Source organism: Saccopteryx bilineata, chromosome 11 (assembly GCF_036850765.1).
Source record: "Saccopteryx bilineata isolate mSacBil1 chromosome 11, mSacBil1_pri_phased_curated, whole genome shotgun sequence".
Lineage (NCBI taxonomy): Eukaryota > Metazoa > Chordata > Mammalia > Chiroptera > Emballonuridae > Saccopteryx > Saccopteryx bilineata.
In genome coordinates, this window is record NC_089500.1 from 47,118,079 (window position 1) to 47,144,113 (window position 26,035).

The window sequence follows — 26,035 nt, forward strand, 5'->3', positions numbered from 1 at the left end:
CACAGGCTCATCTGGCTTGAGTGCGGGGTTGCTGGCTTGAGTATGGGGTCATGTCTATAATGGTCACTGGCTTAAGCAAGGATTCACTCACTCTGCTGTAGCTGCCCCCCACCCCCATCAAGGTACATATGAAAAAGCAATCAAAGAACAACTAAGGAGCCACAATGAAGAATTGATGCTTTTCATCTCTCTCTCCCTTCCTGTCTGTCCCTATCTGACCGACTCTCTCTCTCTCTCTCTCTCTCTCACACACACACACACTAAATAAATAAATAAATAAAATGTTCTATTTTATCTTTTTACCTTCTAGTTATTTACTAAGCAAGCTGCACAGACAATTTAATTAAGGGAAAAGAGAGTAGGAGAGAAAGAGAAGGTAAGGCCACGTTTCAGAGAAGGGTCAGGAAGAAATCATTTGAAGGTCAAAAATGGTTGCAAAATCAAACAAAACTTCCTAAACTCAGTCCACACAGTTACTCTGAGAACATGCTCACCTGCCAAGGGTCTTTATTGTAATTGTATATCTGTTAACTGACTTTCCTCAAAACCCTTACTCTTGGGATTCAGATCAGCTAATTATATACAAAATATACCATTAAGATCCCCAAACAAGAAAAACATTATGCAAAGAGCAATATTTTTTTTTACAGATTGAAAATAAACTATGTGTCAATAAAGAATGAATAGCTAAAGAATCTATGAAATGTTGTTTGTATTTCAAAACCAAATACCTGATGTAGCAGGTGGTTCTATTTTCCTACTATTAGAAATATGCTAGATTATTCACCTAATAAAGTTAAAATATTAAATCTCAATTAAATTCTCAAACAAAATGAAAAGAAACCTTACTACTCCCCTGTAAAATAACTTTGAATGACCTCTGAACTAATCCTGCGGGAAAGATCTAATCTCTCAGGCTATTGGAAGATCTGGGAAAGCCTACACAAGGAAAGAAAGTCATCCCTGAGGTGGGCCTGCAAATAACAATTTCTTTGACAAATGTGCCCCCTAAATAGTTTCCTTTTCTGATAGTAAAAGTGAAATGTTGCCTAAAACCAAGACTCTTGCAGCAAATTAATTAAAAGGCAACAACAACAACAGTAAAGGGCTTTTCTTTATAAACTTCATCTGCATTTCCTAAGAAAATAGCCAAAGTTTTCGCTTCACAGAACCAGATTTGCATTCTTCAATTATCTTCAACTTGAAGGTTACAAGTAATCTAAATGGGGGGAGGGGAAAGTTTACTGAAACAGCTGTAAACACAAACTAAGGTAATCCAGGCAGTATGTGGAGGCCTAAAATTTGGTTACTCTTCACCCTCTTAGACAATCAACTGCCTCCCAGCAGGGTAGAAACCTACACTACTCCAATAATTTACATAAGAAATTAGCAACCGAAATTTACATCTGAATGGTAACCCCCAGAAGCCCATCAGGTGTTAAGTATATGCTTATCTAAATTGCCTCTAAAAATAGCTTCAGCTTCCTTTAAGCCTTAGGTAAATAAAGGATTTCCCAGAATAGGAAGGTGGTCCACAGAAGCAAGTCCAGCATTGCACTGATATTTTTATAAGAAAAATTTCAGAGCTTTGAATGAGAAGACTCTTAGAATTTACCTTAGAATGAGCCAAACTGAAAGAACCAAGGACGAACTATAAATGATCAAATTACAAGTTATGCTTTTTGTTTTTAATGGACATGCTCAGGTGAATTAGAGGTGGGAAACAAATAATGGACATGTAATTAATAGTAAGAAACCAGAGTAGCTGATGGAATCTAAATGTAGCTAATAATTTTGGGTTGTCTCAGAATATGAATCTTGTGCTTAGGTGAAAGAGTGTTTTTCTTAGAAAAAATGTGCCGCTAAGTTTCTTCCCTTATCTTTAAAATAACTATTGCTCTTCTATTATACTTCACAGAATCACTTGCTACCTGCTAGATCACTGAGTTTATATCTTGGTGAGTCCTAAACAGCTTTTCATACTGGGTTATAGATAATATTAACAGTGCCAGATACCCCAAGGGGCAGTCTGAAAATACACCTAGGACACTGGAAAACACATTTTTGGTATAAAACTAGATATTTTGCAATGATCCTCTCTAAAGCTTTTACTCTGGTTTTATTTCATTCTTACATAAAACAAGATTCTTGAAGACAATCCAACAATATTTTCAGCACCATTTCCACTTCTAGCTGTTATTTGATAAATAGGAGTTGACTGATCAATTAAATAAAAGGCGTGAAAAAGGACTTAAAACAGGTAAGTGGAAATCGAATGCCAGTCATCTCTCACACTTCTACAGGTTTAAAGGCTTATATTACATCGATAATGAGTAAAGAGATATATATTATGCAATATTAAGTCTGGGTTAAAGAAACCAATCATGTGGAACAAAATTCATAAGGAATGATGTGCGAGAAGCAGGCCCAACTCCAGGAGCAGTAATACTGTACTTAATTGCTAGATACCACCTGTAGTGAAGCAGGCCTAGATAAGGAAGATTATTCAGGCCTAGGAAGTTTATCAGATAAGAGGGAAGGATGGATGGAGGGAGGGAGGGAGGGAGAGAGAGACAGAGAGGAAGGGAGGGGATGGGGGGAGGGGGAGAGAGAGGGAAAGGAAGAGGAAGAGGGAGGGGTGAGGGAGAAGATGGGGGAGAGGGAGAGAGAAGGGGGGGAGAGAGAGAGAGAGAGAGAGAGAGAGAGCTATCAAGGAGGAAAGAAAACTTCCAAACAGTGCAAACTTATTCATCCGGCTTTGCATATTTGAATCTGTAGTTCATTCAAATTATTTTCACTTCAAGTTTTGTAGAGGGAATGTCCTAAAATTTTACCCCCTCCTTTTCTTTTTCTTCTCCCTCCACCCTCAAGATTTTCATGCATTAGAATCAGCCCAGGTTCAAGTCAGTTTGCATATGAAAGTTATACTCTGGCGAATATGGATAAAGTAGAACCGACATACTGATTAGGGTGGGAAGGCCAGAAAACAGCACTGTATACCATGAAATGGAGGGAACAAAGTGTAATGAAAAGTGTACAATTTAAATAGCAACATCACCAAAACCATGAAATCTTGAAAATGTTTCATATTAGGATTAGGATTTTTCTCTTTTCTTTCCTCCCCCCCCCCCCCCAGGATTTTCTTTTTAAAAGTGTGGTTATAGCCTAACCAGTGGTGGAACATTAGACTCGAGTGTCGACCTGGGACACTGAGGTGCCAATTTCGAAATCCAAAGGTCACCAGCTTGAGTGCCAGTTTATCTGGCTTGAGCACAGGCTTGCCAGCTTGAGTGCGGGGTTGCTGGCTTGAGCATGGAATCATCAAAATTATCCCATGGTCTCTGGCTTGAGCAAGGGGTCACTGGCTCAACTGGAGCTCCCCCGTCAAGCCATGTATGAGAAGCAATCAGTGAACAACTAAAGTGATGCAACTATGAGTTGGTGCTTCTTCTCTGTCTCTCTCGCTAAACATTTTTTAAAAAATACATAAATAAAAGTATGGTTATAGCCTTGGTAGAAGAGGTGGTTGACAAAATAAAGGAAATGGGATTATCAAAATGTGTACATTTTTTGTCTCCTATAGATAACAATATGCTGGATGAGTGTTCAAAATAAATGGAAAAGGTAAAGATAAAGCATCTGATATCTTTGTTATTGTTTTGAGGGTAGAAAAAAAGTAGGAAAAGAAAACACTAAAATAAGTTCCAGAAGTAATACCATTCTTGTAGTAAGTATCCGGAGTACTGGAAGAACCCCAACCTGGCTTGTCATTGCCACATACCATCTTGAAAAGCCATCATCAACTCCTGGGAATCTTAGTCTCCTTATCTATAAGATGGGGTGATAATGCTTGCTTTTCTTTTTCTTTTTTTTTATACTTGCTTTTCTTATAGACACCTGCTACAAAGTCACGTGAGATAATGTAAGAACACAATTATTCCTCATTCCTTCCTGTAATTACTGGTTTCAAGCCCCGAGCACCACATCTAATGATTGGAAACGAGCCACGCAATAACAAAGGGATTGAAAGAAACACACAAAACAATATTAAAAACCCACCATCTGTAGTGCAAGACCCTTCTGGGGCAGGTTTTTGTGAATAGGGAATTGGTGGGCTATTTGAATCAGACATTTCTTCATCATCTTCTTCATCTTCCATTTCATTAACTGTTAGGTTGTTAGAAAAATCCAGGCTTCCATTTTGAGTGTAGCGGTGTACCAAGTCTTTATCCAGATCCTCCACCTTGGGTTTCACATCTGGGTAAGCAAATAAATCATACTGAACTTAATAAAAAGATGTTTAGGAAGGGTAACCAAAAGAAAAATTCCTAGTTCTAAAAGACATCTAAGGACAGGTAGACTAGTATTTTCTGTTTTTGTTGTTGTTGTTGTTGTTGTTTTTTTCATTTTTCTGAAGCTGGAAACGGGGAGAGACAGTCAGACAGACTCCCGCATGCGCCCGACCGGGATCCACCCGGTACGCCCACCAGGGGGCGACGCTCTGCCCACCAGGGGGCGATGCTCTGCCCAACCTGGGCGTTGCCATGTTGCGACCAGAGCCACTCTAGCACCTGAGGCAGAGGCCACAGAGCCATCCCCAGCGCCCGGGCCATCTTTGCTCCAATGGAGCCTTGGCTGCGGGAGGGGAAGAGAGAGACAGAGAGGAAAGCGTGGCGGAGGGGCGGAGAAGCAAATGGGCGCTTCTCCTGTGTGCCCTGGCCGGGAATCGAACCCAGGTCCTCCGCACGCCAGGCCGATGCTCTACCGCTGAGCCAACCGGCCAGGGCTATTTTCTGACAATTAACCAGTTTATTTCAGAGGTCCCCAATTTGGGAAGGCCCAGTTCTTTTAAAAGAAGTCTAGGAATGTGTGAGACGAAGGAACTTACCTCCAGATGAGAATGGGTGCTGCTCAGGGTCCAAGTACAGTTGGGAAAAAATTGGCCGTGGTACCACACTGCTACATCTTAGAGAGGCTTCTATGGAGTTGTGGAGCGCTTCCTCAAATCGAGCAGATTTCAGTTGCCCGGCATATGAATTCCCCATGGTCTACACCACCACCCCCAAAGAAAAAGAGGAAGAAAGGAGAGAATTGATGTAATTAAAAGACCATGTGTCTGCAAGATACACATATAGCTGATGTAAACTAGATTCATATATCTTGTTAAGATATGAAGTATATGTATATTTCTTGTTATAATAATGTGTATAAATTATCACTTTTGCTTCTTGTGTTTATAGTCCAAACACATTTTTAAAGCCACCTAAAAGGACCACATCTGAGAATCAAACAGTAATAAATGTTTTATGTGAACTGTGAAGTCCAACCCAGTGACAATTGGGCCACACCTCCACCATAAAACTGGTGAGCTACCCCTTATCAACTCTATTAATGGTTTCAGAGTAAATCACTTAGTTACTTCTCTCTCTACTAAGATCTTATTACTCTAGGAAGAAAGAAAATTTCTTCTCTGGAAAATAAAATGAAAGTTTTAGGATCTTATACAAATTTCTAAAAGCAGGATTTGAGCCTTTTAAACTAGAGGACTCATTTATGTATTATGAGCATTTATTGAAAAACACTGTTGTGTCTTTTGCTTCATCTGAATCACTATCTTATTTGAGACTCTTTCAGGAAGAGTTTATAGTAGGAAATTCCGAAGTCATGGCCTTTTTTTTTTCTCCATTAAGTGAGAGGCTGGGGAAACAGAGAGGCAGAAATACAGATTCCCGCCTGACCTGCGGTGGTGCAGTGGGTAAAAGCGTCGACCTGGAACACTGAGGTTGCTGGTTCAAAACCTCGGGCTTCCCTGGTCAAGGTACATATGGGAGTTGATGCTTCCTGCTCCTACCTCCCTTCTCTCTCTCTCTCTCTCTCCTCTCTCTAAAATAAAGATTCCCACATGCACCCCAAATGGGATCCACTCAGCAAGCCCCCTACAGGGCTATTCTCTGCCCATCTGGGGCCGCTGCTCTGTTACTCGGCAACCATTTCAGTGCCTGAGGCAAGGCCATGGAACCATCCTCAGCTCCCAGAGCCAAACTCCTCAAACCATTTGAGCCATGGCTTCAGGAGAAGAGAGAGAAAGAGAGAGAGAGAGAGAGAGAGAGAGAGAAGGGGGAGGGGTGGAGAAGCAGATGGGTGCTTTTCCTGTGTGCCCCGACTGGGAATCGAATCCGGGACTTCCACACGCTGGGTTGACGCTCTACCAACAAGTGAACTGGGCAGAGCCTGAAGTCATAGCCTTTAATTCTCACTACTAATACTTGTATAGAACTTGTTAGTTATAAAATTTTCCATGTATATCAATAATAACTTTGATTTATTGGGTGCTAACTATTGGCTACAATTCTCAAAGTATGGTCTGAGGTCCCTAAGACCTTTTCTGGGGTCCATGAGGTCAAAACTCTTCAAACTACTACTAGAATATTATTTGCCCGTTTCACTGTCATTGTCTCATGTGGGTACAGTGAAATTTTTCAGAGGCTGCATGATGTGTGACATTGCAACTAATTGAATGCAGATAGCCTACTTCTCTCACGAACATATATTTTATAAAATATGTTATTTACATTGATACATAGTGGATTTATTATTTATTTTATATTTTAAATTTCTTAGTTTTAATTTCTTTTTTTAATTAAAAATGATTTTATTTATTGATTTTACAGAGAGAAGGGGGGAGCAAGAAGCATCCACTCAGTTGCTTCACTTGAGTTGTTCTTTGATTGCTTGTCCTATGTGCCTTGACCAGGCAAACCCAGAGTTTTGAACAGGCAACCTCAGCATTGTGGGTTGACACTCTATCCACTATCCTACCACAGGTCAGGTTCTTAGTTTTAATTTCTAATAAATATAATCCACATAAATAAAACTCAATTTTTCAGAGTATCAAGGGGTTCTGAGATGAAAAGTTTAAGAACTGTTGGGCTAGGCAGTATATAAATGCATCATAAAGATTCTAATATTCAGTATTCTGAAGTAGGTATGACCTCTTCCCACTTCAAAGATAAGCAAAAAACCTAAAGCTTGGAGAAGCCAAGTGACTTGCCCATTATCACCCAACTGGTAAGGGTTGAAAGAAGGACTGAATATCTAACCATGTGATGATAAATCCTATACTCCTAGAGTACTGAATAGTCTCAACTTGGGTAAATATTTTAAGAAAGGCAATTTTGAGACTATCTTAGCCTCACTTTCCTCAATAAAATGAGGGATAAATATGAAATTTCACCTGAAACTCCAACTCTGATTGTCTCCCTGGAGAAAGTCCCTGGAGGACTGCTGAGAAGAATACTGAGTATGCATCTGGACTCAGCAGGAAAGGGAGCCACGACCAAGTATGATGACTCGTAGAAGACATACATAATCTTACAAGAGCATCAGCAATACTCAGATGAAGACAAAGAGAAGCAACCATGAAGAAAGAGACTTGGCGGAGAAAGGATCTGACCAAGCTTATTGCAAGAGAAAGCATTACTGGGCATTGTTAATGATAGCATGAAGAATTACAGAACTGACCCTAGACTCTTTTAGTGCTTAGGATGAAGTTCTGTTCCTTCACATTAATATGTAGTTCAATGCTATTCTTGAACATGGAGGGCTTTTTTTTTGTTCTTTATTTTATTAATTTTTTTTTTTTCTGAAGCAGGAAATGGGGAGAGACAGACAGACTCCCGCATGCGCCCGACCGGGATCCACCCCGCACGCCCACCAGGGGCGACGCTCTGCCCACCAGGGGGCGATGCTCTGCCCCTCCGGGGCATCGCTCTGCTGCGACCAGAGCCACTCTAGCGCCTGGGGCAGAGGCCAAGGAGCCATCCCCAGCGCCTGGGCCATCTTTGCTCAATGGAGCCTTGGCTGCGGGAGGGGAAGAGAGAGACAGAGAGGAAGGAGGGGGTGGGGGGGTGGAGAAGCAAATGGGTGCTTCTCCTATGTGCCCTGGCCGGGAATCGAACCTGGGTCCCCCCGCACGCCAGGCCGACGCTCTACCGCTGAGCAAACCGGCCAGGGCTTTATTAATTTTTTTTATAGATTTAGTGGGATGACACTGGTTAATAAAATTACATAGGTTTCAAGTGTATAATTCTACATCAGCTATATTTTGTATGGTGAGTTCACCACCCCAAGTCAAGTTTCCTTCCATCACCATTTATCCCCCTCTATCTCTTCTACCTCCCTCATCCCTTTCCCCAAGCTGCTAGCTATGTATATAAGGTGAGTTTTTTAAACTTTTTTTTTAAATTTATTTATTCATTTTTTTAGAGAGGAGAGAGAGAGCAAGGAGAGAGAGACAGAGAGAGAGAAGGGGGAAGGAGCTCAACTCCCATATGAGCCTTAACCAGGCAAGCCCAGGGTTTTGAACCAGTGACCTCAGCATTCCAGGTCGAGGCTTTATCCACTGAGCCACCACAGGTCAGGCTTAAGGTGGGCTTTTTTTCTTTGCTTTATCCCTTCACATTTTCCACCCATCTCCACAACCCCCCTCCCCTCTGACAACTGTCAGTCTATTCTTTATATATGAGTCTGTTTCTATTTTATTAATTTGTAGTTTTTAAAAATAGACTTATTACTCAAAAAGATGGGAAGAACAAATGAATATGTAAAGTGAACACCCCTCCACCCCTTCCTAGTTCTTCAGGATTCCAGGGAAAATAAAATTTATTCCAGTGCTTGGACTCAGAACCTCTCATTAAGAGTTGGAATTCTACTACAGCCTTCTAAGTACAATTCTCTAAACTATTTCCCTCAGTTATGGTACATCTGTACTAACTAAACAAGTTTCTCTTTTGACCAAATATAAACATTTTCAAGGTATTGCACTTAGGCTATTTGTTAAAGTTAACTTTAAATAACAATTATCTGGAGGAGATAAACATTAATTTTTAAAAGTATTTTAAAAAGAATTATCACAGTTAGTGACAAGAAAAACACTAATTTAAAAAGGCATGTACATGCTAAAAAAAGAACTGCATCTACAACAAGTACTTTAGGGTTGTCTGATTTAACAGCTAGTTAGGCTATGGAGCAGGTAGATGGAGATATATACATTAAGCAATAATTCATTTTTAAAAAAGATTTCAAATTCATATTTCCAAGCTTTGGCTACTAAAAAGTCCAAGAAACAATGACAATTCAATAACATTAAGCACTACCAAGTACCCTGGTTATGGTTTCCCACTGGAAAGAATCAAGGATCCTTAAAGGCATGGCCTCTTCCAGATCTGGGGCAGGAAATACACAAGATGAGCCTTGAACATCTTGTGAGAAAAAGCAAAGAAGTGATCAAGAACTAAGGTCATGTCAGAAGACATAGGAGTCAACAGGAAATGTTCCCATGGGCCCAAGGTTAGAGAAATTCAACATAAAAGAGAATAAATGCAATGGACTGAAGCATATTTAAAATGTAAAAATGCACAAATTAATTTTGATATTCAGGGAGAAAGGGAAAGCACTCCTTTTGGAAAACATAACTAAAACAAAGCACCTCTTTAAGCCGTACTACAAGGAAAAGGAAAGAATAAAGTATTTATCCTGCTCTTCCTGTACTTCAAAGTAACCAAACAATCTTGATTATTGAGAAAGAGTTGGTTTCTTTTTTTGTTGTTGTTTTTTAGCGGGCATGCAAGAGAGAGAGAGGGAGGGAGGGAGATGAGAAGCATCAACTCATAGTTGTGGCCCCTTTGTTTTTTTTGGTTATTCATTGATTGCTTCTCATACATGCCTTGACTGGGGATTCCAGCCGAGCCAGCAACCTTGGGCTCAAGCCAGCGACCCTTGGGCTCAAGCCAGCAACCCTTGAGCTCAGGCCAGCAACCATGGGGTCATGTTCATGATCCTGTGTTCATGCTGGTGACTCAGCACTCAAGCTAGTGACTTCAGGGTTTTGAACCTGGGACCTCAGTGTCCCAGGCCAATGCACTATCCACTGCGCCACCACTTGTCAGGCGGAGTTGGTTTCTTTTTAGTGAATAATTCCACCAAATTTTAACAATCATCCAACCAGCCAGGCAGCGCTTATAGAAATTCTACAATCAAAGTGGTTAAGCACACAGGCTCTGGAGTCAGATGACCCTAATCAAAATCCTGCACCCACTAGCCTGTATGATATTGGGCAATTTGCTTAGTCTTTCATCTGTAAAATGGGGCAATACAACCAATGTCATAGGTTTTTGTGAGACTACATGACATTTTATACACAAAGAAAGTTTTTTGAATAGTGCCTGGCACAAAATAAATGTGCAAGAAATGGTAGAAATAATATGTTTTTTTAAAAAAACTAATATTGTGCTACACTGAGGACACTAAGAAAAGTAAGATACATTTCTTCCCTTGTATGTGTTAGGGTACGACAGTAGATTCTGGGGTATTGTTCTAAGAACAAATGACCATCAACATCAAAATTTCAAAAGTTGCTCTTTGGTATTACATATAATTTATTTATTAGGAAAATTTGCAATTATATATATATATAAAACATTATTGTCCCTTATAGCCAGCAAATTCTTTGACTCTGTATAAGAAAATTACTTGATATAGGCATCACTGCTTACATGCCCTTTCTCTTAAAAATATACTGAGGCCCTGGCCGGTTGGCTCAGTGGTAGAGCGTCGGCCTGGCATGCAGGAGTCCTGGGTTCGATTCCCAGCCAGGGCACACAGGAGAAGCACCCGTCTGCTTCTCCACCCCTTCCCCTCTCCTTCCTCTCTGTCTCTCTCTTCCCCTCCCGCAGCTAAGGCTCCATTGAAGCAAAATTGGCCCGGGCACTGAGGATGGTTCTGTGGCCTCTGCCTCAGGCGCTAGAATGGCTCTGGTTGCAACAGAGCAATGCCCCAGATGGGCAGAGCATTGCCCCCTGGTGGGCGTGCCGGGTGGATCCCAGTCGGGCGCATGTGGGCGTCTGTCTGACTGCCTCCCTGTTTCCAACTTTGGAAAAATACAAAAAATATATATATATGTATATATATAATATATATATATATATATACACACACACACACTAACTGAGATGAGTGATAATGTGTAACTACTAGACAAAGAAATCAAACAAGTTCTTATAGAAGCTATAATCCAAAATTAAAAACAAGCATATAATCACAGTTCTCTTTTGGGCTGTTTTTGCATTTCATTTATTCTTTAAACGGACATTTGTCACTTTTAATAATTGGGTCTAGTATTTGTCTGACTCCCCTATTGGACTGTGATTTTTTGGGGGGCATATTTTTTGTTAAAAACAGGAAATGAATTTTTTAAAAAATGAACACATTAAGCTCTTTTGTGTGTCTTATTCAATTATACATTAAGTGGGTTTGAAGAGATATTATCTCTTCACAAGCACATTCTAAAAAGCACAAAACTAACCATGCATTCAAAACTAAAGAGTTTTATTTTTTTAAATTTATTTTTAGAGAGAGGAGAGAGCGCGAGAGAGAGAAAGGAGGAAGGAGCAGGAAGCATCAACTCCCATGTGTGCCTTGACCAGGCAAGCCCAGGGTTTTGAACCGGCGACCTCAGCATTCCAGGTCGACGTTTTATCCTCTGTGCCACCACACATCAGGCCCCAAAGAGTTTTATTTTTATTCATCCTCTTTGCCAAAAATCTTGAGAAAAATACAAACAAATTAAAATAAAACTTCCAATCTTTTAATAGTTCTGTACATTTAAATATGGATGAATCTCTTTTAGCCATTTCTGAAGGCAAACATATTTTTGGTATGCAAATAAAGCCCCAGCCCTAATAACTTAATTCTATAATTAGCCATTTTTACCAATATACTTATAGATATGCAATGTATCAGTTGTAATATGCCAACTAATATAATAATTATTAAAAATTGTTATAATTAAAAAATCAAGTACAATGCTATTTTTCTGTTGTAACGAAGAATAACATGTTATTACTGGAAATCATCACTTGCTTTCTCCTTGAAATACCAGAAATTCTTCTGTAAAATAAAAACATCTCGTCAAGGCTCTCTGGAACTAGTATAATTACCAGCGGCAATCCCTATGTAAGATGAAAGAAGCAAACAATAATAGGCAATGTGTGACCTCTACCATGTCACCAGAGACCAATTTTTCAACAGGGAGAAGAGTCAATAATCCAGAACAGAAAACATTAAATAACGAGAAATGCTTCCAAAGTGTGGCTTACCACATCCATCAAGGCTGCCACATTCAGAGAGTTCCCAGTCTCTATGGTTTCAGAGAATAAGCTTCTGGGCATTTATCACAACAATAATTAAAATCTGCATAAAACACCACAGGCAAAAGCCAGTTTCCCAAATGAATGGGAGAATTTCAAAAGATACTATAATAATTCCCCACATCTTCCTGGATGCTTTAAAAGTGTCATAGTAAGGGACCTGATGACTAAATACTTTTCATATGCTATTTATCTGATTTCTTTTATTTACCTATCCCCATTGTCCTAAGAACTTGTTTGGAAAGTGAGCGTTGAATATTAATCAGATAAATATAATTAGTAATAATACATTAAAGACTGCAGGTTTTGTTTTGGTAACACTGGGTCACTAAATCCAGAAACAAGGTTTTGGTCTTTCTTTTGTAATGTATTTGGATAACTAGTAAGAATTATAAGGGTACAAAGAAGGGTCAAGGAATTTCCACTCACAGTAATTACAGTCAAATAGAAATACCTTTAAAGTTGACTTTAAAAAGCACCACAAATAAAATTGTGCCTTAGAATCAGCAAAATCTGATTGTTTTTCTTAGATACTACAGCAAAACAGCAGTCATCTTTCAAAATCAGATCTGAGTTAGGGACTGAACAAATGTATCTGAATTATTTAAGTTGCAAAAATAAAACATTAAAAAAATTACCACCCACTCTGCTGGTAATTCAGAGAGTAGTAAAACAGGACTAAGTTGAAAAGAAAAAAGCACTGGAAATTCAAAGCAACCTGAACCTTCTGTTCTTATATGGATTTGTTACCTCTACTACCTTAATCTTTCCACTTTGTCATCTGCCCCTGTCTTTCCATCTTATTATTAACATTGCTAATTGTATTTGTCAGTTTTGCCACAATTTCAATGCTACTTAAACAGCTGTGGGTTTTCTCTAGGCAATTATCAGTCACTACACTTATCCTTCTAAATTAGTTGTTGAAAGGCACTTTAACCTTGAGAAAATAGACACAGAACACACTGCACATTAGGCCTTATATTTAAGTACATGTTGCTTTAAAATGAGTAATTATTAATAAAGAACTGAAAAAAAACCAGACAAGTAATTCACATATTGTAAATTTATAAATTAGTAAGAAAATGCTAAACAAAACCTATTGTATATTTCTTCATCATTTTATCTTTTTCTCTTATGAATACATATTGTAATACACACTCTACTTGGGTATATGTAAGTGTATATAGTATATAAATTGGAACAGCTGCTAAATTCCTCTCACAGACCCCTTTACTAGCTAGCTACCAGTGGCTAACACCTTTCAAAGGTATCTACAATCATATAGGTGGTATACTGAGGTCACAGGCTGTGGGAATGAAAGCTCTAACATGCAGATTCCCTCCCCTCTTCTTCATTTCCCTTCGAAGAGAAAAATATTGTATTTGCTCTTGACTCTAGTATTTACTCTCTTCTTAAACTACAAAATGTGCAAGAAACACATTCAGGGAGAAACACAAGGTTTAATGCTATTTATCAACTCATATCCACTTCTATGAAATACACCTAAATTTAAAAAAATCTTCTATAATCCAGAAAAATTAAACCTCATGTGCCATTTATACCTTTTATATATTAAAATGAATTCAAATATAACTTCTAAGAGTTTTAAAATGTTGGTGTTTTTAAAGGTTTATAATATCCTGTGTGTGGGTCAGTCAAAAGCTTGTTAGAATAATTTCCAAATTAATGTAGGCTTGTTTTTTTTACCCCTCTCTCCCCTACTTTCTGCTCCAAGGAAAGAAAAAGGTGCTATTTCAACAGTGCAAAATTCTTCACTGAAAGACAAACATGAAAATGATAAACATTTTGGAAAGTAAAGTACACTTCAAACCCTAACTGTTTTTTCAGACCTATATTGACTCTTATAGTAGTTGCCAACATTTGGTAAGGATTATCCTTCCATTAGACAAAAGCAAGCATTCCTTAGATAAATCAGGAGTTTTTGCAGTGTGACTCATAAAACCTTTCCACAACACAGATTTTCAAGAGAATCCTTTAAGGTTTTAGGAGGCTGCTCCTTTTACTAAGTAACAAAATACACCCCATGGTGTCTCACTGACCCCACTCAGCTGTCCTTTGACCTCTTCAATTGTTGAAGCCTAACTCCAGGGCCCACAGAATTTGCCTCCCATATCAAAAAGGCAAATGTTGCTTCCTCCTAGCACCTGGTGTAACAAAATGCAACAGTTCTGTCTCTTCTGTCTCTTCAGCTCCCTCTCTGACCATTTTCCAGATGTTCCAGGCCCAAATGTTAAGCCAATAGTAGGTTTCAGGATCTGCATGGTCACCGTGAAGGAACAAACAGGGACCAGGCTGAAGTGGCAATGACCCTCTTGTTCTTTCTGGCCTCAAAAGGATACGACAGGTCATAAAAGAGGAAAAGATCTTTGGCCTCTCTTGGAAATGTCAGGCTATTTAAGCACATTGTAACTTCCAAAAGGAGAAAGACAGTCTTGGGTTATGCCCTGACAGCGGGGTTAGCTAAAACAGTACTCACAAGCTAAGTAAACTTTTTATTTTCCCTGGCATAAGAGGAAAAGAGCAGTATCATTTTTTTTTCTTTTCTATATCACGAGCCATCTAAAAATACAAAACACACCTTTATAAGAAGTTTAAAAACACATCTCAGGATAGTGTAGCATGATAAAAATTTTAAATGTATGTGGTCATTAGATATAGTTGGGGATTTCCTGCAGAGGATAATAATCTAGATAATTAATAATCATCTCTCATTAGATAATTTGAAAAATAAAACCAGAACTAACAAAGGGGAATACAAAACTGAATTCTTAATAATTCAGGCACGTAGGAAATATAACAAGAGGGTGTTGCAGGAGGAAAAACTTATCGCTGAATTTTTTTTTTCTTTTCTTTTTTTTTGGGGGGGAGAGGATGGGGAAGTGGAGAGGAAGTAGAGAGGGAGGAAGAGGAAGGAGAGTTCATAGAATAGCTGGTTAATCAGTTTAAGGACAAAATATAGTAGCTTTATTTAAATTCTAAATATACCTTCATAAAACAAATTTGATCTTGCAAATTTGGGGGGGCATATTTATAATGGTACAATACCTTGGTTTATTTATTAACATTTTTGTGTCACGTTCATGATTAAGTTGGGATTTCAACACTTCAGGGAGTCTGTTGCCTAGAGTTTACTTGTTTAAAGCTTTTTTGCACCTGCAAAAACATAGAAAATAAAAACATACACATAAAGATGAGTTAAATTTCCAAGTGTATTATATTCCAGAATACAATAATTTAAATATTCACAATTCTACAAAAATTACAATGAGAAATAAATTATCAAAATCTTACACAACTCCACATATATAATAACTGGCAAATACAGATATTCTTCCTTCTTAAATACTTAAATACTCCCAAAATAATCATTCATAATTATATATATTCAATTTCTGTTGTTCCTAAATTTTTCCCCCTACTAAGTATAAAGTGAATAAATCTGTCAAAGTCTGCATTTTTGGCAGGTGTTATCATAATGCTAAAAGCTCACAGACTTCTTTTTTTATTTTTAGGAATAAAATGAGTGGAAGATAATTTTCTTATTCTAAGTATAAATTTTATAATCTCTGATGTGTCTCAAAATTTACCTCACAAAGAACTATCAAAAATTTTAAAATAGCTAATATTGATTAAAATTAAACCCTACTTTTTGAAACTAATGTCTTAATAATTATTTCCAAGAGAAAAGGCATGCCAGAAGAAAAAGAGCTACTGTTTTTGAGTGGAATGATAATACCCTTTTGAGTGGTATAATTTTAGTAGAAATTAGGAGAAATAATTATGGGTGAAAATTACAGTTTGTATATTATTCTGTTCCTTAGGTAGACTATGGTCAATATAAACAACTACACGGAAATACAGCCATAAAGCATCAAGTGAAATAAAAACTATTTGTATTGATTTTTATACATAACTTAGAAGTTTTTCTATTCCTTTGTTACTGTGTCTAAAGAGAAAATAAAAGATTTTCCTAAGAATGTACTAATTTCAATATGAATATTTATAGCACTAAAATATTTAAAGTGATATTAACTTATGCTTTCTTAAAAATGCTTTCATTTTACTTTCCGTTTATGTCAACTTGAAAGGGAGGAAAGAGAAAAGCACCATTTCAGATTCTGAAATAAAAATCTTTATCTTACCTTTCACACTGTCAGAAGAATGTCTTCAGGCAAAAACAACAATTAAAAATGCAAGACCCAGATTTTCAAACTCATGTATTTCCCACCTACCCACACACAAGTAGACATCCTTTTGTTAAGTCAGGAGTTTTGCTACCTACATCCAAACCCAAGATTACCCCATATGGTCAACAAGGTCAAACTGCATTACTTACTGCCAATGAAACTACATGACTCCACAAGGACCTTAATGATTTTTAAAAAAGGTCAGTAATCCAATTCTAATAGCTTCAGAGTCTAAAATTGCTGATTTTTTGGCCACGTGCTGCACACTTCACCTGCTAGTAATGACATTTTTGTATTTTCTTCTAATTACACTCAAAGCTAAGACCTTTGGCCTTGGGCCACAGACCCCTATTCAGTCTGCACACATTCTCTTAAATGACCTGATCCTTTGTTGTCACTCTTACTCTTTCATCTATTATTTACATCCATAGAGAAGGAAGATACTCTACCATTTGTATAGCTTAAAGCTTCTAATCATCTTAATTTCTTTACCTTTCAACCTATGGTCTTTTTCATAGATGAGTGCCAAAAAGTTTGACAAAATAATTTTTTTCAACCACATTGTCCTCCTCCCCCAAGCCCTTCTTCCCCCTTTCTAGTCTCTGACCAAGCTCTTTCCTGTTCCTTTGCTCACACAGGAGGGAACCTGTATCAGTCAGGATTTACAATTGGGACTTTCGCCAACAAAACAAATTTCTAAATATATAGAAAATTTCCACCTTCTTCTGACAAATCAATAACAATATGTTTTTTTTTTATCAAAGAGTCCACTAAATTAAATAAAAGGTTGCTTAAAATAATAACTTAAACTTTGCCCCCAGCCTGCCTAAGACACGGGCATAGAATTTCTAGAGTCCTCTTGCAAAAATGTCAAAGAAGTTTCAGTATAAACAGTAAGGATATTAGTAATGTGGCTTAAACTCTTTAAACATTTTCATATCTATAGTTGCTTACAAGAAAACATAGAGGAAGGAAATAGAAAAGAGAAAATAAAATGTAAAGAAATATTTTAAAGATGAAAAAATATTTAAATCTTTACATCTTAAAAGACTACTAATTCTCCAAACAGGAAACACCCTCACATAAAACATTCCATAGCATTGTAATTTCTCGACATTTTTCCCAGACTTTTTTGTTAATGTCCAAACACATTTTGCAAATTCAAAGCACAGAATTGTTTACCATGATGCAGATGTCCTCCTCAGATCACAATAGCCACCAAAAGACTGATTTCCAAGTTGTTTATAAACTGACATCTGATCCATCTTTGCTCTCTCTTCCTCTATTGCTCAGCTTACTCTTGATTTCTAACGAACAGTATTTCCTTGTTGCCTGTCCTCTCTGCAGACCCTGAAGCCCCTTGTCTTTTCTTATTTTTCACCATTTGCTTCAACCAGCAGTTCACTGGAGACCAATCCATCTTGTAATGCCTAAAGTGACAGATGCTCTCAGGAACCACCACACTGCTGAGTGAACAAAAGATAACATCACCTCTGGGAACTCCAGAGAGAAATACAACTGCAACCTCAAGACAGGGACTGACTTGACAGACATTGGACCATAAACCTCTTCTAAGCGAAAAAGAAAACAATTGCCACACACACACACACAAAAATCTGACACAATCAAAGGCAGAAAAGAGTGATTATTTGTGGATTGCCTTTTCACTCTGTGGCTCACTTTTTCCCCCTCAATGCTTTTATATTGGGGCAATTCACTTGCCAAGAGGAAAGAGAAGTTCTTGGGGGTAAAGAAAAGCCTTTCTCAAGTATCTTATTCAACAATATTCAAAGTGAAATTCATTCACATGTGTGTTCCAGTTATTCTAAGGTTTAGGATACAGCATTCTTAAGCCTGACCTTCTTGTTTGCATAAAACAATATCTGGACTCAGAAATGCTGACTCAACTCTACTGCTGTGAAAGGCATATGCATGCTTCGCAAATTAAAAATACATTAGAAATGAAAAAAGCAATGTGTGACACAATGTCAACAATATGTGTAGCTCATTAAAAAAGCTCACCATTCATTCATCAGACAGCCTCCAACTTAGGTTAAAAAGACAGTTAACAAGAGGATTCTGGGAAGGACCACAGATCTCTTTCCTAACAAAGGAAAGGTCATTTTAACATCTCCCAGCAACAAATTAATGACAGAGATGCTGTAGATGTTGAGGACTCTGCCTGATGCTATCTAATGTTCTTTGTTTTTTGGGTTTTTAAAAAAGTATCTTATTTACAATCTTCATTCAGCAATAGGAAAATTTAAACTAACAATTAATTTTAATTTTAACCCTAACATTCATATGATTTATTTTTGAAGAACAGAAAACAAAAACTGACTTGGAAGGCAACTAAGAATATTGTGTGATCAATGTCAATTATGGAGATTAACAACCCGATTTCACAAAGGGTATCAAGTACCATAGAGGGAAATCTCCGATGCAGCTAAATATGATACATTATCATTTTGAAACAGGATAAATTATACAAATACCTGTTAAATCTAAAATAAAGAGCCAAATGCTCAAAAAACGTTATGTCAACTATATTTCTAAGAAGAAAATAAGGCTTAACAATGACATTTAAGACAAATATTTATAATTTTCTTTTAAATTTTTGCACAAAGAGCCTTTAAGTTGTAATACACACACACACACACACACACACACATAAACACACACATACACATCACTTAACGATCCCTCTCATCCCCGTTTACTGGAAAAAAAAAACAAATAAAACTTAAAAGATATTTTATCTCTTGGTTGAATTATTTGTGGAGTAAAAGAAAAATGTACAATATGATCTTATTCTTTCTTAGTATTTTTTATGCCTCCCTCATTTCTTTAAATACTTTAGTGTATCTGAACAAATAGGATAGTAGAAATATTTCACAATCTCAGAGTTTTCTGGGTTTTATTTTATGCTGGCAAAACAGAATGCATATTAAACAATTAAATGAATATGTAGAATTACATAACTCAAAGGGGAAAAGATTAAATAATTATAGACTGTTTAACAATATATAAAGGACTTGTTCTAATGTGGACTTGATCTTTAACTAGACAACTTTAACACATTGAACCTAAGTAACCTCCCAAACTCCTGATTCCAAAGTACTATATCCTTCAACACTCTCAAACTTTGACATTAATACCAAGTAAGAGTGGTGACTTTGGAATGACAGTTACATTTCGGAAGGCTCAAAAGAGACCCAGTTAAATGACCTACTTTTAAACACAATGGGATCGATATGCATGCAAGAAAAGTACATCCTAATGGAAAGTTCTTATTGCCTGATTGATCAAAAACAAAACAAAACTTTTCCTTTTCAAGGGCCCCTTCCAGATCACAGTCAGTGCCAGAAATCCACACAGGAAAAAAATCCATCAAAATGAAACCCTAAAAGGGTTCACCCTTCACCATCCTATTTGCACTTCAAAAACCTGTAAGTCCTTCAGTTAAACCCCAGGGCTGAACCATTTCAATAATAAGAGAGGTGGCCAGCGGTGATTTATCTCCCATTTGGCCTCTGGACAGAGCTGTAATGTCTATGAGGCTTGCCTTCACTGACTCGAGCCCTCCCCCAGGTCTCAACCTTCATTTGTGCAGCTTTAGATCTGCAATACCTTAAAAACAACTCATATTCCCCTTCCAATCAGATGCAAGAACAATCTGTAACTCAAGATTTGGGTACATTTTCTTGGCAATGCTTTCACTGCTGAGTAATCAGAGCAGGTTGAAAGTACTAGGTTAAATTTCAAGTTCTTTGTTACATGTTGAAGAAGAAACTTCCCTAACTTTAGAGTCCCTCTTCTCACATGTTAATTGTTGTCAGAACTTCTTAAGTGGTTTCCAATTTATACCTTGCTTTCCTTTACATTTTGGACCATATCAGGCAACTTTCTGCAGTGTTGTTTACCTAAATTTAAACACTTACATTGTAAAATTTCTTAACAAATCCAAATTGTAGAGATTTCACAGATCACAGAATCCTGGGTCAAAAAGACCTTAACAACAGATAACAGACCACTATGACTCAACTGATTTATTAAAACCTTGTTATCGCCTGACCTGTGGTGGCGCAGTGGATAAAGTGTCAACCTGGAAATGCTGAGGTTGCCGGTTCAAAACCCTGGGCTTGCCTGGTCAAGGCACATATGGGAGTTGATGCTTCCAGCTCCTCCCCCCTCCCCTCTCTCTGTCTCTCCTCTCTCTCTGTCTCTCCCTCTCCTGTCTAAAATGAATAAATAAAAAATTAAAAAAAAAACACCTTGTTATCAAATATGTACTATAACTGTCATCACATATACTTATACAATTTTTCTCTAGTAAAATAAACAGCAAACAAATGTCAACAGTTACTTAAACTGAAATATAGGTTCCAAAAATGATTAAATGTGCTGACCTGTAGTAGTGCAGTGGATAAAGCATTGACCTAGAATGCTGACGTTGCTGGTTCAAACCCGAGGCTTGCCTGGTCAAAGCATATATGAGAAGCAGCTACTACAAGTTAATGCTTCCCACTCATCCCCTCTTCTCTTTCTCTCATCTCACTAAAATCAATAAATAAAATCTTAAATATATATATTAAGAAATATATTTTATGCTGGCAAAACAGAATGCATATTAAACAATTAAATGAATATGTAGAATTACATAACTAATTCCCAGAAATTATCAAATGTAAAACAAAGAGAAATAAATTATTCCTTAAAAACCAAGGATATTTTGTCACAAGGCATGAATTCTCTCTTTCAAAATTATGTTCAGGCCCTGGCTGGTTGGCTCAGTGGTAGAGCATCGGCCTGGCGTGCAGGAGTCCTGGGTTTGATTCCCGGCCAGGGCACACAGGAGAAGCACCCATCTGCTTCTCCACCACTCCCCCTCTCCTTCCTCTCTGTCTCTCTCTTCCCCTCCCGTAGCCGAGGCTCCATTGGAGCAAAGTTGGCCCGGGCGCTGAGGATGGCTCTGTGGCCTCTGCCTCAGGCGCTAGAATGGCTCTGGTTGCAACAGAGCAACACCCCACATGGGCAGAGCATCGCCCCCTGGTGGGCGTGCCGGGTGGATCCCGGTCGGGCGCATGCGGGAGTCTGTCTGACTGCCTCCCCGTTTCCAGCTTCGGAAAAATACAAAAAAGAGATTATGTTCACATGCCTCCTAGTATAGAAAGAAAATGAAAAATATATGCATTTTCCCCAAGATGTTAATTGTTTTCCATCTTCATTTAAATGAGAGTTTTCTAATTGATTCTTGATACAGTCCCCCTGAATGCCACATTAACAACTTGCTCTATATGATTCCACTATATTGATTATAGTTCAAAAGTTGAAATTTGTCAAGCTATTTCACTAACTTCATAAATTAGAGACTCTACAGGCAACTATATATGTATTTCATTTAAACCTAATACAGGTATCAGTTAAGTTTATGAGAATAAAATGAAATATATAGCTGATAAAATACAAGAAGTACAAATTTTGTCAATTAAAAGAAAAAATTATTTATGTTTTTGGAAATATTTACCAACAAAATTATATTTCTTCATTAAAAAATACACCACTAACTTTCTTATACTTCTTTTAGCTAAGATTTTCCATTTTCAGAGCTCAAACACTACAAATCTTAAAAAAAAACAAACCCTCCCAGCAAATGACTATTGCCTCGTACTAGGTTGATGAATCTCAGATTTGTATTTGAGATAAAATAAAAATTCAAACTGTTTATATAAGCCAGGAAAAATAGCTGAAAAAACCTAAAGTACATGAATTTTTATATCACTGGAACAAACTTTGGCAATAATAACTATATTCAGGAAAACAAATTTCTTACTACATGACATTTTAAAAGGAAGCTATCCTTGAATAATCGACAGGAATAATTGATTTACCACAGAGGAAATATTCAATCTTCATTAAGTATTTATTCAGTACAATTGCTTGTTAGGTCTATTTAGACTTCAAAGAAGAAATAGTTCCTGTCTGGTAGGAATCAGGTCTTGAGAGAATTGAATGGAGATGAGAAGCACTTCCTCAAGTCATAAGACTGTCTTTCAAAATGACATTGCTAAAAACTGAACATGTACTATAAAATGTATATCACTACTTTGAAATCTGACACAAAAAATGTGATACTTAAGATAGTATTAAGGTTTGATAGGGTAAGCAACTTGATTTTCTATTAATGTAGCATAATAAAATTTAGATATTAAAGATCTGCAGTTACCGACTCTTCTACTTTGTAACCATACTGGTCACCTATGTTTTCTGGGCCTGTTTCCTTACCCATAAAATGGGAGATAAAAATGAATACAATTCTAGATTGAAAATACTATAGTGGTAATGGGGACGGGGAAGAGGTCCCATTCACAATAGCAACAAAAATAATATCCAGGAATCATCTTAATGGCATATATGTGATCACATCATTTTCTAAATTGCCAAACTTTATGTAGGCGATTTCAGTGGAAATTTATACACTCAAAAAAAAATATGCTAGGTTTCTTAAAGAGAATCCTAATCATTGTAAAAAACAAAACAAAACCACCCTTCTCAAACAAAATAATAAAGAATACAATTCCAATCAAACTATCAGTAGAAGTTTTAGGGAGCATTATGAAAACATCTATAAATTCTTAAGAAATATCAAGGAGGCCCTGGCCAGCTGGCTCCGTGGTAGAGTGTTGGCCCGGCATGAGCATGTCCTGGGTTAAATTCTCAGTCAGGGCACACAGAAGAGCACATCTGCTTCTTCACCCCTCCCCTCCCCTCCCCTCCCCCCTCCCCTCTCTATTCTCTCTCTTTTCCTCCCCTCCTGTAGCCATGGCTCGATTAGGGCAAGCTAGCCCCAGGCGCTGAGGATGGCTCCATGGCCTCCGCCTCAGGTGTTAAAAAACAGCTCCAGTTGCAACAGAGCAAGGGCCCCAAGTGGGCAGAGCATCACCCCCTAGTGGTCTTGCTGGGTGGATCCCGGTGGGGGCGCATGCGGGAGTCTGTCTCTGCCTCCCCTCCTCTCACTAAAAAAGAAAGAAAGAAATATAAAAGAAAAGATGGAAAATAACTTTTCAGACAAGGTTATAAGAAGAGGTGAATCAAAATGAAGGTTAAATCATGTTATAGAGGGTGTTATATTGGGTGGGACACTTGAATCCATGTTAACCCAATAAATTAAAATTTTAATAAAATGAAACAATAAAAAAATCATGTTATGAAGAAAGAGCTATTGGCAATTTGACAATCCATACCACTAAATCCAAAGAACATTTTTCAATTCTCATCTAACATGCTTTCTTGGTAGATTTCTTGAAACTGTCTTTTCTTCTGTTGAATTTCATCTCACAAATTCTCTGGTTTTCCTCCTCCTCCTATGCTGCTTCTCAATTTCCTCTACCACCAAGCCAACCGGCCAGGGCTTAATCATTTCAACTCTTTCTTAAAACCCTTCCTGGTTTTACATTGCTTTGAGAAAAAATACCATACGTATCGCTGCCTATCTCTCCAGCCTTAGTGTTCTCTTCCCAAACGCTATACTCCAGCAACAATGACCAACCTTTAAACACTTATGGTCCCTCTGCCTGTAATACCATCCATCGTATCCTTTACTTTTACCTAGTTAAATTCCCTTTGTTTTTTAGATCACAACTCAAGCACTGCTACCTGATTCCCTTAGCCCTTTGCTAAAAGCTCTCATAGAACCTTATTCATCTCCTTCCTAACAATTCACTCACTTTTTTTTTAAGCAAGAAGAGGGGAGATGGAGAGACAGACTCCTCCATGTGCCCGGACCAGGATCCACCTGGCAACTCTGGTCTAGGCCAATGATTGAATCAAGCAAGCAAGCTATCCTCAGCACCTGAGGCAGATGCTCAGACCAACTAAGCTATCCTCAGCTCCCAGGCTGATGATCGAACCAAGTGAGCTACCTACCAGCTATGGGAGGGGAAGAGGGAGAGAAAGAGAAGGGGGAGAGGAGAGAAGCAGACGGTTGCTTCTCTTGTGTGCCCTGACTGGGAATCGAACCTGGGATATCCATATGCCAAGCCAACGCTCTATCCACTGAGTAACTGGCCAGGGCACAATTCACTCATTTTTTTTTTTTTTTTTTTTTCATTTTTCTGAAGCTGGAAACAGGGAGAGACAGTCAGACAGACTCCCGCATGCGCCCGACCGGGATTCACCCGGCACGCCCACCAGGGGGCGACGCTCTGCCCACCAGGGGGCGATGCTCTGCCCATCCTGGGCGTTGCCATGTTGCGACCCTCCTGGGTGTCGCCATATTGCGACCAGAGCCACTTTAGCGCCTGGGGCAGAGGCCACAGAGCCATCCCCAGTGCCCGGGCCATCTTTTGCTCCAATGGAGCCTTGACTGCGGGAGGGGAAGAGAGAGACAGACAGGAAGGCGCGGCGGAGGGGTGGAGATGCAAATGGGCGCTTCTCCTATGTGCCCTGGCCGGGAATCGAACCCGGGTCCTCCGCACGCTAGGCCGACGCTCTACCGCTGAGCCAACCGTCCAGGGCTTCACTCATTTTTGAGCTATATAATTTGTATCAATTGACTGTCTTTCCTATTAAATTCTAAGCTACATGAAGGTAGGGACTGCTTTTCTGTTTTGCCTGTTACAAAATCACAGAACCTATTTGTGTGTCTACACAGGAGACATTCAAAAATATTGTTTGAATTATTTTATAATTTAAAATGTAGGGATGGAACAAGAATGAGAAGGTCTTTGGCGACTGTCCAAAAACATTATATTAGCTATAAGAATTATTATATGATAATTGAGGCATTATAAAATAAAGGGGAAAAGAAATTATTCATTTGATAGTAAAATAATGGTCAACAATTTAAAAATAGCTAATAAAAAACTTATAGTAAACACTAGAAATAAATTCCAGAGAGAAAAAAGATTAAATATTCATTTACATGCCCACCCATACCAAACCACATAAAAACTAAGAGGAAACAATTAAAATTTTATTATACTGATACTTACCATATATATATAAAGATTTATTATGATATCATAGTGAGAAATTATCTTTCTAAGCCTAGAAATCACAAAGAATGAGACTGAGAGATTTGATTGGTAAAAATATAAAACTTCTATATATTTTATACCTAAAACAAATAAAAAGAAGTAATAATAAACTGAGAAAAATGTTTCTAGCCAATAAAGAGTTAATGGCTATTATGATTATAATGAAGCAAAACATTAATTCCCCCACCCTGAGAACAACCTAATATCCCATAAATAGAGTTAAGTACATTATAGTAACAGTAATAACCACTACTATTTAATGAGTACCTACCAAGTACATTATATACATTGTCTCATTTAACCCTCACAAATTTATCCATAATGGACTATTATATATCTATAAAAAGTATTTTTGACATAGAATAAATACATAATATATGAAATGAAAAATGTTATAAAACTCATGATTTATATGATTTTACACATAAAACAATATCTAATGTGTAGCATGATGACTATAATTAGTAACACTGTATTGTGTATTTGAAAGTTTCTATGACAGTAAACAAAAGTTTTCATTACAAAAAAGACAAAATTTATGGCCCTGGCTGATTGGCTCAGTGGTAGAGCATCAGCCCGGCAT

At 37.8% G+C, this 26,035-nt stretch overlaps 1 protein-coding gene across 2 annotated transcripts in view; it reads right to left on the bottom strand.

Annotated features, from left to right (window-relative positions):
• The window catches only part of GREB1L (GREB1 like retinoic acid receptor coactivator), a 363,373-nt gene that overhangs the window by 155,586 nt on the left and 181,752 nt on the right, over positions 1–26,035 (bottom strand). For both annotated transcript variants that reach the window (XM_066247406.1, XM_066247405.1), the window contains exons 3-5: positions 15,273–15,380; positions 4,889–5,048; positions 4,060–4,257 (exon numbers count right to left, since the gene is read on the bottom strand). In XM_066247406.1, the coding sequence (XP_066103503.1) occupies positions 4,060–4,257; positions 4,889–5,045 (355 nt within the window). In that variant the 5' untranslated portion in view covers positions 5,046–5,048; positions 15,273–15,380. The remainder of the gene's footprint in view (positions 1–4,059; positions 4,258–4,888; positions 5,049–15,272; positions 15,381–26,035) is intronic.